The sequence below is a fragment of the Trachemys scripta genome, chromosome 2, assembly GCF_013100865.1.
Source record: "Trachemys scripta elegans isolate TJP31775 chromosome 2, CAS_Tse_1.0, whole genome shotgun sequence".
NCBI classification, from domain to species: domain Eukaryota; kingdom Metazoa; phylum Chordata; order Testudines; family Emydidae; genus Trachemys; species Trachemys scripta.
This window is the reverse complement of record NC_048299.1, coordinates 145,559,212-145,575,334: the sequence shown is the minus strand read 5'-3', so window position 1 is coordinate 145,575,334 and position 16,123 is coordinate 145,559,212. Positions and strand designations below refer to the sequence as shown.

Genomic DNA, 16,123 nt, shown 5'->3' with positions numbered 1-16,123 from the left:
GTCCCCATGGTTGCCTGTTGCTGTTCTTGCCCCTCTGCCCTGCACCCCACCCTGAATGCTGGGGGCAGCGGGTGCAGTCTGATGGGGCTTGGCTGCAAGGCAGGGGAAACTGGCTGAGGCTGCAGGAGGGGGTGGAACGTTGGGGATTGGGTGGGGCCAGGCTGGGGGTGCGGCAGAGCATGCATGGGCATGGGTGTCCAAGGGGCAACGTTGAAAAAAGTTAGGGAACTTTTGCTCTAGAGCTGTCCTCGGTGTACGTCATTTGTTCTAACTATGCACTGGAAACTTGAATTGCACTCTTATCTTCCATCTCCTAGTCTCAGGCAGTTTTTTGCCTTTGTGCTATTTATGGTTTTGCTTCTTTTGTTCCTTTTCGTATTTGAGGGGGAAAAAATTAAAAGATGAAATAAAAACACATTGTCAGCGTACAAGGGGAAAAAAATCTTGAACAGAGTGGAGAAATATGAATACAGATAATATTGTAATTATAAATTCATAATAACCCGTATGTCTCTGGCACCTTTCCTTACCTATCTCTGAGTGTTTTGCAAACAATTAATGGTATTATCATAGCCTGAGTCATGGATCGGGACTCTATTGTGCTAGGTACTATATAAAACAGAAGACCTTCCCTGATCCAAAGAGCTTACAACCTCAGTACAAGACAAGAGACAGATGGGTGCAGACAGATGGGGGACTACAAGGAATCAAGACAATAGTGGCCAGCATGATAGGCAGTTAACTAAGTTTCACAACACCTCTGTGATGTAGAATCTTCCAGAGGCACAGAGCAGTTAAATAACTTATCCTTGGTCATATGGGGCCAGATTTCCAAAGATATTTAGGTGCCTGAAGATGCAGAGAGGCACCTAGAGGGATTTTCCTAAGCATCAGAGGAGGTTAGGTACCTAACTCCCCATGGATGGTCTTAAGAACTTTTGAAAATTCCATTAGGTGCCCTTCTGCTTCTTTAGGCACCTAAATACTTTTCAAAATCTGGCTCATGACCCTCCTGCTCTCCCCCGCAATCCAGCAAAGCCTTGTAGCACATACTTAACGTTAAGCACATGAGCAGTATCATTGACTTTACTGTTACTACATCTGTGCTTAATGTTATAATAATCCCTAGCTCTTAAATAGCACTTTTCATCAATAGGGCTCGAAGTAATTTATAAAGGAGGTTAACGTCATTATCCCATTTGTCAGATGGGGAAACTGAGGTACAGAGTGGGGAAACTGAGGCATGGAGTGGGGCAGTGACTTGTCAAGGCCACCCAGCAGGCCAGTGGCCAAGCTGGGAATAGATGCTCACTCGCTGGGTTTCAGAGACTGGGCTTCATCTGAAACATCTACACTGCTAATTTTAGCCCCGTGACCCGGATCAATTGCCCCAGGCTCTGAGGCACTGTGGGATTTTATTTCCAGTGTAGACATACTCTTAGTGTAGGCAGGGATCTGTTGTGTTTAAAAATGTTTTGGCTGGTTGTGGGTCTCTGGAGTTAACCACACTGAAACGCAACTATCCTTGTTCACACAAAGGGCAAAATCATGTTTAACCTCATTATATCAAATGATGTAGTTAATGCATTTTCCCAGTCCAGTAAGGCGATGTTTTAAATGGGAGCTTTGGAAACAAAAGTGGATTGATCCTTTACCGCAAAGGTTGAGTTAAATCTGCCACTGAACAGAGAGTTAGAGACCACTTGTGCTGTATGTCCTTACTCAGACTGTAATCTGTTATATCAAGAGTCCACTTGGTTACTCCTCCAGAGAAAGGGCCCAGTCACAATTTATCTGATCTTTCAAAGTCTCTAATACTCCCCCGAAATTGGATTTCATGGCTGGAGATACCTTGGCCAGCAAAGCAATTTTCTGACAATATTTTTTTTCCAAATTGCTGAGCGATTCTGGTTCAAAGAGGATCAAAATGCTGGATAAAAACGTGCTGCTCCCAGTTCAAAAGTGCTAATCGGCTTCAACAGCTCGGAGCTACTACCCCCCTGCATTTTACTCACGACCCTCCTCCTGAGACCAATCCAAACATTTTAACTGATGCTCTCCTCAAGCTGGGAAAGGTTCAGATAAAGTGAAGTTACTGTTGCCAATATAGATTTTTGCAACCGCTGGTGCCTCCAGGGAAACAAAAATATTCTATTGGCAAAGATCAGTTGGCTTATTTATTTTTATTGATTTCCACTTTTAAATGTCGTTGAGATCCTCAGACTTTTAAACCAATGTATAAATGGCCTAATACTGGAATGTGTATCTCTCACTAACCTTAGTTACAAGCAGGGGCAAGCTACCTAAAATAGACCCAGGCTGCGTCTACAATACAGTGGCACAGCTGCACCTACACAGCCTAGACGCTTGCTTCAGCGACGGGAGGTTTTTTCCATCGTTGTAGTAAATCCACCCCCTCCAGAGGCGGTAGCTATAATTCTTCCATCAGCCTAGCGCTGTCTACACTGGAGCTTAGGTCCCCTTAATTATGTGTCTTGGGGCTGAGAATTTTTCACACCCCTGAGCAACGTAGCTAGATCGGTCTAAATTTTAAGCGTATGTGAGGTCACAGACTGCAAAACTATTCTCACTGTTGCATCCCTTATAATATCACCAGCCAGAGTGACACAAAGGCAAGGCGAACACACAGAGAGGAAATAAACTAATCCAACGTCAGCAGCAATACATGTGACCTGATGGCCCCTAACCTGGACCTTAGTGACCTACCCTGAAAGAGTGCATTCTGAAGGTTCAGAGCGCTCTTACAGGCAATCTTTGCAGCTCCTCTTGGTAAATTCAATTCCAGGCACTTGTGTGAAGTAGCTACTATTGACTGTAAGGTGTGGGAGGTGGCTGGAGGGGTTCAGGGCTCACCATTTACACGCAGTGCTGGGCTCTGCAAATGCACATCAGGGAAGATGGCAGATGCCTGCTTGTGGGGTTTGAGTTAGCTGGATGTGAAGTGGAGATAAAAGTTGGTATTAACTTCTTCTTGCTTCGATGTGAAGAAAAAAATACCCAGACAATCTTAAGTAGAAAAAAAAAAGAGGGTGAGGAAATCACAAAACTGTCATAGGTATTTTTCCTGATTTCCCCCCGCACCACTAGTTTTGAAATTTCAAAAAATGTCAACCAGTTCTGATCTTAAGTGAGAGGACGGGATATAGGTAAGGTTAGCTCATGGAAGTAACAGGACAGGAGAGATCCTGTGAACGATGAAGCTGTGCTTTGTTGGGAGTGTGTGACGTTTTTAAGAACAGGTTAGACTGATACTGGTCAAGTGATACTCAGACCTCAGTGGTTCAGGAGCCAAATTAGCAATCAGCATTACCCAAAAGAGCCACAGTTGTGTGAATTCATTGTTTCCTTTACCTATATATATTCATTCTCACAATAAAATGACTGATCAAGTATTTTATCAAGTACCATTGGTTAATAACATAGCAGAAGCCTCCTGACTGGTTAATAACTTGGGTTAATAATTCAATCACACAGTGTTTTAATATGTGCTGCAAAGAACTGCAGGAGACACATTCAAGAGCCACTTCTGGCTCACGAGCCTCAGTCTGAGTATCACTGATCTAGGTATCCCTAATTCGGCCTCAGTGTGGGGGAGAGATGGACTTGATGATCTCTTGAGGTCCTTCCAGCCCTACATTTCTATGATTTCCTGAGCCTAAGAGCTAGTCTACACTAGAAAAATTATGCCAGTATAACTATGTCAGTAAGGGGTATGATTTTTTTACTGATATAGCTAAACCAGTAAATTCACTAGTGTGGATGCATTTATACCTGTATAAAAGTGCCCTATACCAGCATAGCTTATTCAGCTTATTCTCCTTCCCCTGGAGGAATAGTTATACAACAATAAGGGCTTGTCTACATGGGGAGATAGCCCAAAATAGCTATTCTGCATTACCTCTCCTTGTGGACACGCTATTCTGCACTGAGTGCATTTGTTCGGTTTAGTTTAGTCCACTTTGGAATAGCTATTGTGCTTTAAATTCATATCCTAACTTATTCTGCACTACTTTCCCCATGTAAATAAGCTCTAAGACAGAGAAGAGAAAAATGAAGACCGAGAAGAAAATATATCATAACCGAAAGCAGCATTGTTCCTGCATAAGCATTTTTCCCCAACACATTTCTATAAAACATCAGCTGCTGCTTTAAAAAGACATTTCCCCTGGCTCAGCTGAATCTCAACAGAATATTTCAGAGGCACTAGACATTTTAAACTAGTCTATTTGGCCAATCAAACAAAAATAGTGTGTACTTTTAATATAATACCTGGGGTTTGTATAAAAGAATAATTAATTTCAGAGCCTCTGGATCTCTGGCTCAGCCCAATCATTAAATAAATCAAACTTGAAATAATATTTATTGAATTAGGGCTCTTGAGTGGCACTTAGTTCCAGAGCCAGGCTGAAGGGGATACGTTGCCTGAGACACTAGCTGGAGGCAGCCTGAAGAGGTCAGGAGAAATAATAATGCCTTCCAGGGATACTGGAGGAGGTGCACTCTCTGGTAGCCTTTGCTACTCTTCTAGGACTCGATTGTTTCCCAAGGACACAGTCTCAATTCCCTTCATACTCAAGGGGAAATAGTAGTTTTGCAAGCAGACTTTACCAACAACAATTCTCTCTGTCTCTCTCACGCACACAGAGAAAACAAACGAACTGCACGAGTGAACCAGTGCCAAAGAAAATGGCTCTCCCCTGGGGACTAAGTGGATTTTTATGCGTTTTAGAAAAGATGTAAAAAATTGTTCTCAGTGGGGACAAGCTACAGTTCGGGAGAAGATCTACCGGTCATGGAGGAATCAAAAGTAAGTTCTTTCATCAAACAGTAGCTGACATGCATGTGCTGTAGCAAAACCTAGGGTGCAGGGGGCTGAGGCTCAGGGCACTGCAGGTGTGCATCATAATTGGATGTGTGATTGGGCAGGAGGGGGAAGCAGATAGGAAGTGCGGAGAGTGTGTTCAAGCTGAAGAACTGATCGAGATGCTGAACTTGACATTCTGCAAAAGACAAGCTGAGCTTCATATCGCTGAGCCGCGGCCTTTGTTACAGCCACATCTGTTCCCTCTTTCAATGGCACTTGTCAGCGTAGTATCCGAGTAACTTGCAAGGTTAAAGGTTCAGCCTTTACTCCTAGAATACGTTACTCTCCTCTTCGGTTTCTCCCTGTGAGAGAGCTGGTGATTGGTTCCTTCTGAATTGGGGCAAGGCTATTTTCAGAATTCCTGCACGCGCCTGCAGCTCCCATTGAAGCCGACGTGCTTAGCAACCCTGACAAACTAGGCCCTGGGTATTATTGCTTGGGGAAACTAGTTGCAACAGATGTCTTGTGCCACATATCTTCAAGGCAGTGAAAATTGGGTTTGGCCTCTTCTCCTGCCAACGTTTCATGCTCTGGCTGTCACGACTGGTGTCTTTTGAACTCTTAGATCCCCTTTATGACTCCCTTCTAATTACAACTATGCTAAGAGTTTTATAACAACTTGTATCATTGCAATAGGTATGGGAGAGAATCTAGATCTGTTAGAGGGTGGAATAGTTTCTCCAAGGGAATAATATTATTTGTGGTTTGTAGTTATCTAGCACAGTGCAGCAGAGATTTGAGAGCACTTGGCAAATGTTGATGAATCTAGCCTCACGACACTGCTGTGAGAAAGAGAGGTGGTATCCCATTTTATAGAGGGGAGAATTGAAGCAGAAAGAGGTGATGTGACTTGGCCTCACAAGGGGCATGTTTCACCATTGCCCTGTGCCTTGTGCAGTTAAAATGCTGCCATCTGATTTGCTAGTGTGCTACTTTGCACTGTGCGAATGACCCCAAAAGTGCAGGGTAAGTGGATCAGGCCCAGGAAGTCTGTGATTAGGCAAATAACAGAACTCCTAGTCCTGTGCCTTACCTACCCTTCCTTTTCTCAAGTGCTAGAAACCCCAACACTTGAGTGATTGAAAATCAGACTAGATAAATTATGGGATGGAACAGCCCTGCAATCCACAATCTACAGCTGGGCTCCACAGAGGGCACTAGAATAAGAGTTCCTAGTCGTGGGAAATATAATTGATCCTCAGTCATTCTTCTTAGATATAAGGACCAGAGAGGATTTCCAGGATTTGCTCATTTAGAGCGTTACTTACGATGATTCAGATGAAACACCAGCTCCCAAGACTCATTTACCACCCTAAAAATGCACATGGTCTGCATGATTAAACAGGAGAGAGCTGTGCTTCCACATATGAGATGCATCACCTCATTTAGTAATAAACAGAGAACAAATGGGCTGGAAGCTACTTTCTGATGATGCACTCAGAGCAATAGGGAGAAAAAAACCTGATTTGAATCGAATTATACAAGAAAATAAGTACCTGCAGACTTTCCAGCCTCAAATTTGGAGAAGGGGAGGTCTCTGCAGCCCTAGAGCCCCCTCCATTGGAGGAGAGGAGCAGAGAACCCCAATGGCAGGAGAAACTCCAGCCCAGCACTGTCCTTTAAAGGAGCCTTTCAAGGAGCAATCCCTCATACTGCGTAGGGAGTGCAGAAACTCAGAGCACGGATTCCTAGCATCCTGTTCCAGGATGCAGCAGAGTCCCAGTGGTTCAGTTGTGTTTGGGGCCTTTCTGGACTGGAGGATGAGCAGGCGGTGTGTGGGATACAATGGATGTTTTAAGATGTTCTCCTGATGTTAGGTTATCTCCATTTTTTCCCTCTCCTGGATTAATATGAAAAGTGTGTGTGTGTGTGTGTGTGTATGTGTATATATACACGGGTTTTTATATATATATATATATAAATAAAATGCCTAGCTACACATACACACCAGATACTTCTCTGGCGTAAACTGGCATTATACTATTGATTTCATTGGAGTACACTGATTTACCCTAGCTGGGGATCTCACCCATATACCTTTTGTAGACAAGGCTACAAAGGCCTGATTAAAACCTAAGGAATTCTATGATATTTCTATGTGCCTTAAGGGATTAAAGAACCGATAATGAAAACAAGAGAAACTGTTTTGCCAGTTGCCAAAGAAGAGATCATAGTACCGAGCACTATTACAGTTGAAACTACTGCACCATTGATCAAAGATATTAAAAGTGAGAGAAAACAGCTGAGTCTTTCCTCTGCAGCAGGAAACCTTGGCACAGGTCATTCCAGCTTAAGATCAACATGGAGAAAACGTTCGACAGAGAACTGAGGGAAAGAAGAGAAACCATTTAAAGTTGATGGATGGGACTTCGGGAAACACCGGAGAATGAAGGCATTATTGAGATGATACTGAGAATGTGGAATTCACTCCTGTGCAGAAGACCAGCGTAAGGACTTGTGTGGTGCATAGATTTCTGTACGGGGTTGAATTTCACCCAGAATTTTTTGATATAGCTTGGGTGAGAAAGTGAGGATCTCAGTCAGGGTATTATGCTTACGCTGCAGCCAGGGGTCTGAATGGCAGCTGGTGTAGAAGTCCCTGTGCTAGCTTGCTAAAAATAGAAGTGAGGATGCAGAAGTGTAGGCATCAATGTGGGCTGCACAAGTGAGTACATACCTGGAGGCCCAGGTGGGCTTATTCAGCCAGCGTGTGGCATCTTCACTTCTATTGTTAGTGAGCTGGCCTGGGTACATCGACATGGGCTGCCATTCACCGTCCCCCGTCTCCCCCCGACTGCAGTATAGAGGTACCCTTCAAGTAGAGATGCAAAGCACTAAAGTGTGTGTCTTAAGTATAAGCATGTGTCTTAAGTCCCATTGAAGTCAATTAAGCTAAAGGGTCAAAATGTGCTTATATTCTTTGCTGAACGATGGGCTGCTGAATTCAGGACTATGATAAGGACCCACATGTGAGGACTCCCTGTTCATGTTGATCAGCAGCCAAATTCTGTTGTCTCACTCATGTAAATAGTCCCATTAACTTAAGTCCACAAACTATCTTGGACTTTTCTTAATTATCTATCTTTAATCTGGAATTAAAAGAAAATATAAAAATAGAATATAGGCATCTAGAAAAGTGGTACCAATCTGTTACCGTACCTGCAATGCTGGAAAACCCTGGAGGCTTATCCAAAGGAAATATTGAGGGAACATTATTTTCAGCAAAATAAAACAGCAGTAACACCAAATAATTACATGGATCAGAAAGAAGCCCAGGGAGAAATCAAAAATCCTGACCATGTTGAAACAACTGCTAGAAATAGTGGAAGATCTGGCAAACAAGTGATATAAATTAGTCATAGAGGTCTATGCAACTCTAGGACAGGAATCTGAGACTAATTCTTGCCTGCCTTGTCATGGGTGTAAAATGTCACCAGATCAGAATTATACATTCATCACTTTGCTGAATGAATCAAACCCCAGAATAGAATAAAAAGATGTAGTGAGTAACTCACATGGACTGCTACTTAAAATGAAAGGTGAAAGTGAATGATGCATAAACATAAAATGTGTTCTCACTTCCCATACTGCCTAGACAAAAGAAACAAATACAGTTTTTCTCTCTGTGATTCATCCCTGAAACAAAATGAGTGGAAAGATAACCAACACAGGCAATTTTTTGGGCCCAGTTCTCCCTCATTTGCACTGTAGTAAATCAGGAATAGCTCAGTTATGATCAGTGGCGTTGCAGAAGTAAACTCCTGTACATCAGGCCCTTTAAGGCAATTTACATTGTCACTATTAAGCAGAGATGAACAGGGAACATTGTGTCAAGGCACTCTTCAGGGATGACTGGCATCTTGGCCCAAAAGTGGGGATGAACTGGGGACCATGGACATGAGTATCTACTGGAGTGGCTGGGATATTTTTGACTGTGTGTTTTTTTCCATTGGAAAATGCCAATTTGTCAAAACAAGAACATTGTGAGGAAACATATCTCTTTCCACCAATGTTCATGATGAAGGTTTTTCACATCCGGGATGGAATTTCTGTGGGGAAGGAGAGGGACCCTAGAATAGTTAATAGCCTAGTGGTGAAGATATTGACCCAGGTTGGGGGAGACTCAAGTCCCTGCTCTTTCTGATTTGGAGTTGCCCTAGCCATAGACATGCTCTTTCTGATTTGGAGCAGGGTCTTGAACCTGGGTCTCTTACAACTTGTATGAATGCCCTAAACATCAGTCTCTGGGTCTGCCCCAATAAATATTTTATTCTTTATACAAAGTGGAACAGCTCCAATAGGAGAGACTGACTTTCTACCCTAGTGGCTAAGGCTTTCATTGGAGATGTCAAAATTCTGCTTCAAGTTCCTGCTTCAAATCAGGCAGAGCTAGGACATAAACCTGTTTTTTCCGCATCCTAGGTGAATGCCATAACCACCAGGCTATGGGTTATTGTGAGCTTGCTGGAGTCTCTTTCCCCCTCTCACATTTTTTCCATCACTTTCAAAAGGTCTCAGTTTTCGTTCTGAATCAGCATGAAAACATATTCCAAAATCTCAGCATTGTTCACCAAATGGAGTTCTTGTTTGCCTGCCAGCCCTAGCCTCTCCAGCTATAGCTGAAAAGCCAGGCTCTGTAGCTCTGGGCTGTAAAAGCCCGTATCTTCTGTGAATCAGATACAGAGGAGTACATGTATAACACACACTGGCTACAGGTTTCAGAGGGGTAGCCGCGTTAGTCTGTATCAGCAAAAAGAACGAGGAGTACTTGTGGCACTTTAGAGATTAACAAATTTATTTGAGCATAAGCTTTTGTGGGCTAAAACCCACTTCATCGGCTGCATGCAGTGGAAAATACAGTAGGAAGATATATATACACAGAGGACATGAAAAAATGGGTGTTGCCATACTAATAGATGACCATATCTTAACTCAAAAAGTTGTGGAGCCAGCATGGGGGAACTCTTTATTAGACCTTGTCTTAACAGATAAAGAGGAACTGATTATAGAACCAAAAATCAACAGTAATTTAGGTACAAATGATCATGACTTGATCACATTTATAACCTGAAGAATATGCTCTAGGAATTATTTTAGGGCATTTCTATCCTTTGTGCTATACAGAAGGTCAGATTAGATGATCACAATGGAATATATGGGTATGTCTGCACTACAAAATTATGTCCATTTTATTTAAGTTGACATTGAGCCTCCAATTTAAGCAAGTCGATTTTGCATGTCCCCACTATGCTCATTGTGTTGGCAGAGTGTTATACATGTACTCCTAGTAGGGCTTGCATCGACTCACGGAGCGCTGCACTGTGGGTAGCAGTAGCCAAGTGGAATGTTGGGTTGGGCTTGCAGTGCCTCATGGGACCAAAATATTTGTGTGGGTGGTTATGGGAACATGGCATTAGCCTCCCATGATGCACTTACCTCCCTCCCTCCCTGAACTCAACAGCAAACAAACCACACCTTTTTTGCGCCTTTTCCCCTAAGCCTGGGTTACCCGCACAGATGCCATAGCACGGCAAGCATGGACCCCACTCAGCTGTACACTGTTGTTGTGAGCATTACAAACACCTCATGCCTTACCCTGCAGTATTTACTCAGCCGAAGCAGGAGCCACCGTGCAGAATAAAGTGATGCCACGCAAGCAGCCCTGCTGGAAGCCCTGGAGTGGAGCAATTTGCAGATGCTGGTGACAGTCACACATCACCTTGACACGGTGGAGCACCACTTCTGGGCCTGGGAAACAAGCACTGACTGGTGGGAACGCCTAGTTATGCAGATATGGGATGACGAGCAGTGGCTACAGAACTTTCGAATGCGCAAGGCCACTTTCATGGAACTGTGCGAAGAGCTTTCCCCAGCCCTGAAGCGCTGGAGTTGAGTGCAAGGGATACCAGACTCTCCCCCTCCTCCCCCTGCATCCTAGGATGTCTGGGAGAGGAGGATGTGGAACTTGGCGATGAGGGAAGCAGGTTCAGCATAAGCTGCAGTGGGACTCTAGTGTCCAGCTTCCTTTCTTGAACATCAACCAGATGCCTCAACTTGTCTGTTTGCTCCCTCATAATCCACACCATCTCATCCTGCATGTCACACCTGTGTTCCCTGCATGGTCTCCTGTCCATGTGGTCATTGTGCAGGTTGTCAGACAATGCAATCCTCCATGCGCTGAGCTCCGTCTTGTCACTCTCGGAGGTGCACATTAACTCATTGAACATGTCCTCCTGAGTCTTCTTTTTACACCTTCTAATCTGGGAAAGTCTCTGTCCCGGCTTGGAGGATGCACCGGCGGACAAGGTTTCAGCTGCAAAGAATACAAAGCACAAGGGTAGCATTGACAGTGCATACATTGTTTCTGGTGCAAGGTTAAATCTTTTTATAAAAGAAACACCCCTCAATGCACTTCCCTGCAAGCCACAACATAAGCAGAACTGCTGGCTACTGCAAGAGTCGGTTTGCTGCTCCAGCCATGGTAAGGCCTCGAGGCATTGGCTAGAGGTCTTGTGCTGCATCTTTTATTAAGAAATCCTTGGGATCAGTGGTTCCAACCTCAGCACAACCCCCTTTCCCATAGCAACCTGGATGATGCTTAAGGACACGCACCAGCATAAAGCCCCGCAAATAGTTTCATTGTTACAAAAGCAGCACAGGGTTGGGGTGGAAGGGAGACGAACAGGAAGTGTTGCCTCCCCTTCTTTAAATGCTGGCTGCAGTACGCAGTGATTCCTTCCAACCACAACCAGGGCACGCTCGGGAAAGTGTGGTTGTGTGACCCAGAATTCACCAAACAGGGGTGGATTACTTATCAAATTGCTTGCGGTTTAAGGGTTAGCATTGAAAACTTCCCCCATTTCTCTTAGGTAACCATATGCGCTATCACTCTCCTAAGGGTAACAGAGGCAGAAAGGGAGCAGATGCTACAAGCGTCTGGGTACAGACCTGGTCCTTATGCTGCAATGCTGGGTGCCGCAATGATGCCAGAAGAGTTAATACTGGAGTGGCGCAGGAAAGTGTCCTAGGGTGGTGGATGAAATAAGGCAGCCCTTTCCAGAAACCTTCTGCAAAAATTGCAGAGTACCCCCATGAAAGCTTCCTAGAGATCTCCATGGAAGATTCCCGGGCCATCCCCGGGCACATAAATAGTCTTTTTTGGAGCACACCCTCTGCATAGCTGGAATGGCCACCGATAACCACTATCCCAATTTTTAAAATCAGATTCAACATTTAAAATAATAGCATTTCATCCCTACAGTTTGATTGGAAATGTGTACTCACCAGAGGTGCCTTTCCCAGCATCATGCTCTGCCGCCAACTGGCCCTGTGAGGGGATGGGCTCCAGAGTTTAAAAAAAGTTCTTGGCTTTCAGGGAGAATGGATCCTCCACTTGTCTGCTGCGCATTCTCCTCCTCTTCCTTGTCAACAATGTCCTCCTCGTTGTTGCCCAATGTCGCCTGGGGCTCCTGGGAGGTATCCACAGAGTGTTTTGGGGTAGTGGCGGGGTTGCCACCTAGAATTGCATACAGCTCTTCATAGAAGCAGCATGTCTGTGGCTCAGAACCAGAGCGACTGTTCACCTCCCTTGTCTTCTGGTACACTTGCCGAAGCTCCTTTATTTACATGGGGCACAGCTGTGTGTCCCTGGTATAGCCCTTCTCCCCCATGCCCTGCGTGATTTTGGCATAGATATTAGCATTTCTTCTGTTGATTCGGAGCTCTGCCTGCACAGACTCTTCTCCCCACACAGCAATAAGATCCACCACCTCCTGTGTGCTCCATGCTGGAGCACGTTTGCGGCCTTGAGTATCCATGGTCAGCTGTGCTGATGAGCTCTCCACGCTGATCAAACAGGACATGAAAATTCAAAAGTTCCCAGTGCTTTAACAGGTGGGCAGTTGTTTCCTGTGTACCTGGCAGAAGTGCAGTGGAGTTGAAAGTGCTCTCCAGAGCGGTCACAGAAGAGCACTATGGGACACCTCCTGGAGGCCAATTCCTTTGAATAACATAGCGCAGTGTCTACACTATTCCCATGTTGACGAGTGGATGTCAACTAAAGCACTACACCTCTTGTGGAGGTGGAGTACAGAAGTTGACTTTACAAGCCCTTTAGGTTGGCAGAAAGGACTCGGTAGTGTAGACACATTATTAACTTAACCTAGCGTGGCATATGTTGACCTAACTTTGTAGTGTAGAACAGGCCAATGAATCTAAGAGGATGCCCTGGAGTCTGGTTTTAGTGATGACGTCCTCCTCATTGATCCTGTAGTGATTATTCAGTTACATATCTATCTAACTTTATGACTACACTTTTGCTCCTCAGTCCAACAGTGGGGCATTCAAATTTTAACAGTCAGATTGGCCGCATTTCCCCTGGTTTTCCCTCATGCTTTCAAAGGGAAATACTTTTTGACAGTAAGCAGCAACTAGAAAATGTTATCACTTGTGGGCATGCCACTTAGAGCAATAGCAATGTGACTGGTCTTGCCTAATGAAAACTTCACTTCTAGACCCATTTGTGAAGACCCCAGTGTGATGTATCTTGATGTATTGATTCAGTTATCATATTCTTGTCATGCCTTATACACATAGCTTGATTTCAGTGAGTATTAACCACCCTTTGACCAGTGTCCTGCTGATTATTTACTCCTCCTTTCTGAATGTCAGAGCATGTCACATTTTCTTTTGTATAACTAGGTACCATATAACACAATGAGGTCTTAATATGTGGGTAGGGCTCAGGGGTACTCTGGTAATACAAATAAATAATATAACAACACCATAGTCACATACATGCGCATTTAAATGATAAAATGATAAAATGTGGATACTAGCATTACCTTTCATACCCTGCATAAGTCATTTGTGACCCAATAACATGTTTTCCCAGGCTAAGTGACAGGTTCCTAATTGCAACTACAAAGAGAGACTCAGAAAACTACAAGCTGACAAAGATAACAGAAAACAAAGAGGTGGAAATTCCAAATTGTTAGCAAAACACAAAACCGTCTTGTGTGAGTTTATTGCATTTTTATTTTTTTTAAAGGTTATGAAGGTTCATTTTTCTGCATGTGACCATAATTTCTTTTAAAAACGGGAAATAGCCACAATTTATTGAGCCATTTGCAATATGACAGCGTTGTGACAGAGTTTGCAAAAGCAATTGCCAGAGTACAACTCCCTCCCACACCCAGAGGCTGATGGAATGATTTGTTAAGTGTGGAAGGAACTGAATTATTCCAACAACTTTTAAAATGATTCTGCTTACTCAGCTAAAGAGAAGGAACATCTGGTTTTGAAACAGCAAAGTATGGACATGGTCTACAACTTAGCTATAAGGCAGGGGAAGGGGCGATTGGTTAATGGGCAGTAGACAACCTGTGGCAGGTCTCAAGTCTTGGGGAAAGAAGCAAGGAGAAGTGTGGGGGTGAGCCCACTTGGACAGACTTACCACCTAGCCATTCTGAGGAGACGTTCTGCAGGAGAGTGAAAGGGATGCAGAAGAAAGTGACCAGCAGGTCACTGCAAGCCAGGGAGCAGATGAAAATATTGGTAGCTGTTCTCATGGCTTTCCTCCGAATTATGATGTAGACCACCAGGCTGTTGCCCAGAAGAGCCAGTGCGAAGATGATGATGTAGATCACCAGGAAGACAACCTTGGCACTGGGAGGCAGCTCTGGGATGTACACGAGGGGTTTGAGGCCGTAGGCGGCAATGAACTCTTCCCTGGTCATGTTGTGCTCCTCCAGGAGCCTGTTGAGCGCCTCCGGGGTCACGTTCAGTCTCCTCTCCATGGTGCTGGTCCCTGGTGGGATCCCGGTGCATGGGGCTCTCACGCCGGAGCTTTGTCCTTGGTGCTGAATCCAGGCGCCCAGCGCGCTCAGCTCAGGGCTGTATCCCGCTGCCTAACGCAGGACCGGTGCGCTCTCCATGGTGCTGACCTCTGGAGTGACTCCGCGTCCCAACCCTGTCCAAGGTGCTGCTGCCCGCATCTGTCTTCTCCCCTGGCTGCTCAGCTCGCTCTTCACTCCATGCTGCCGAACTGTGCGCTCCGCGCAGCCAGCGAACCAAACTGTAAGCGCCCTGCCTTCTGCTCCAGCGTGCGCTCTGGGATTGAAACAGCACCTCCTGCCACTGCCCCCTGGGCAAAAATCATCACCCTGTCAGGCGAAGAAGAGTTCCTGAGCAGCTGCAGCTTGCTAGGGAGTTGTGCTGCTGGACTCAGCACTGCCTTGGTGCTCTGCAGCCTGCTTTTCTCTGTCTCTGTGTCTCTCTCTCCTTTAGTAGCCTCGCTTCTGAGATCTGAAGACGTGAGTGATGGCTTATCACTCCAGTTCTGGCAGAGCAGTTCTCTCTTCCTCCCAGGAATAGGGAGACACAGAGTAAGCCTCATTCCCATCCTGAAACAGAAATTGCTGCATGACACATTCCCATGGTATTTCCATGCGCTCTGGGCTGATTGGCAAGTTGGTGGCACCAGGAGTTTCCTCTGAGGCAGAGGAGATCACAGGCAAATGATAGAGTAGGCAGCTGTCAATCCTGGCTCATTAAACGTGCAGACCTCTAGACTCCAGTCAGAAAAAGAAAGCAGGGCTAGAATAATCTCTCCTTTCAGTTAACCTCAATGCAGCCACCTTGGCCACATGGAGCCACCAGGGATTTTCTTGCAGCCACAGCTACCTGGGCAGTGATTTTTTGGGGGAGAGGGGGAAGCAGCAGCCCCTCCCCAGGGGCCACCAGCAGAGGTTGGGCCCCTCTGGAGACACACAAGCCAGAGGAGCAGGCAACCAGTGAGTTCCCCACCTTCCCGGGGGAGCTGGAGTTGAGCTTCATCCCTGGGGTGGCGGGTGGCAGGCTCCAGCCAGGGGGTTTTGGGTTCTGTCCCTAGGCTCTGTCCCCTGGGTGTGCGGCTTTGGGCTCCGTTCACTGGCTGTGTGGAGCCAGGCTCTGGCTTGAGCTCACCCCCCATCACCTCTGGCCCTGCTGCCTCCCCCAGTGCACCATCGCCCTTGGTCCCCACTGCCTCTGTACCCACCTCCCCCTCCAGGGCTTAATTTGTCCTGGGCTTGCTGGGGCTGAGTAAGTCTGCTGTGAAAAGTGATATTAAACATACAAATATCACTTTTCACAGCAGACTCACTTATAGCTAGCAAATATACAACGTTCTTGTCTTCTATCTATCTATCTATCTATCTATCTATCTATCTATCTATCTATCTATCTATCTATCTAAAA

General features: G+C 45.3%; 1 protein-coding gene across 1 annotated transcript; it reads right to left on the bottom strand.

The window, feature by feature from the left end:
• Nucleotides 1-7,955: 7,955 nt before the first annotated feature.
• LOC117871767 (pyroglutamylated RF-amide peptide receptor-like) lies at nucleotides 7,956-14,773 on the bottom strand. Its single transcript, XM_034759532.1, has 3 exons — nucleotides 14,340-14,773; nucleotides 10,991-11,198; nucleotides 7,956-7,974 (listed from the first exon to the last, which is right to left on the bottom strand). Exons 1-3 carry the CDS (start codon nucleotides 14,680-14,682, stop codon nucleotides 7,956-7,958), a joined length of 570 nt encoding a protein of 189 aa, XP_034615423.1. The 5' UTR covers nucleotides 14,683-14,773.
• Nucleotides 14,774-16,123: the final 1,350 nt, after the last annotated feature.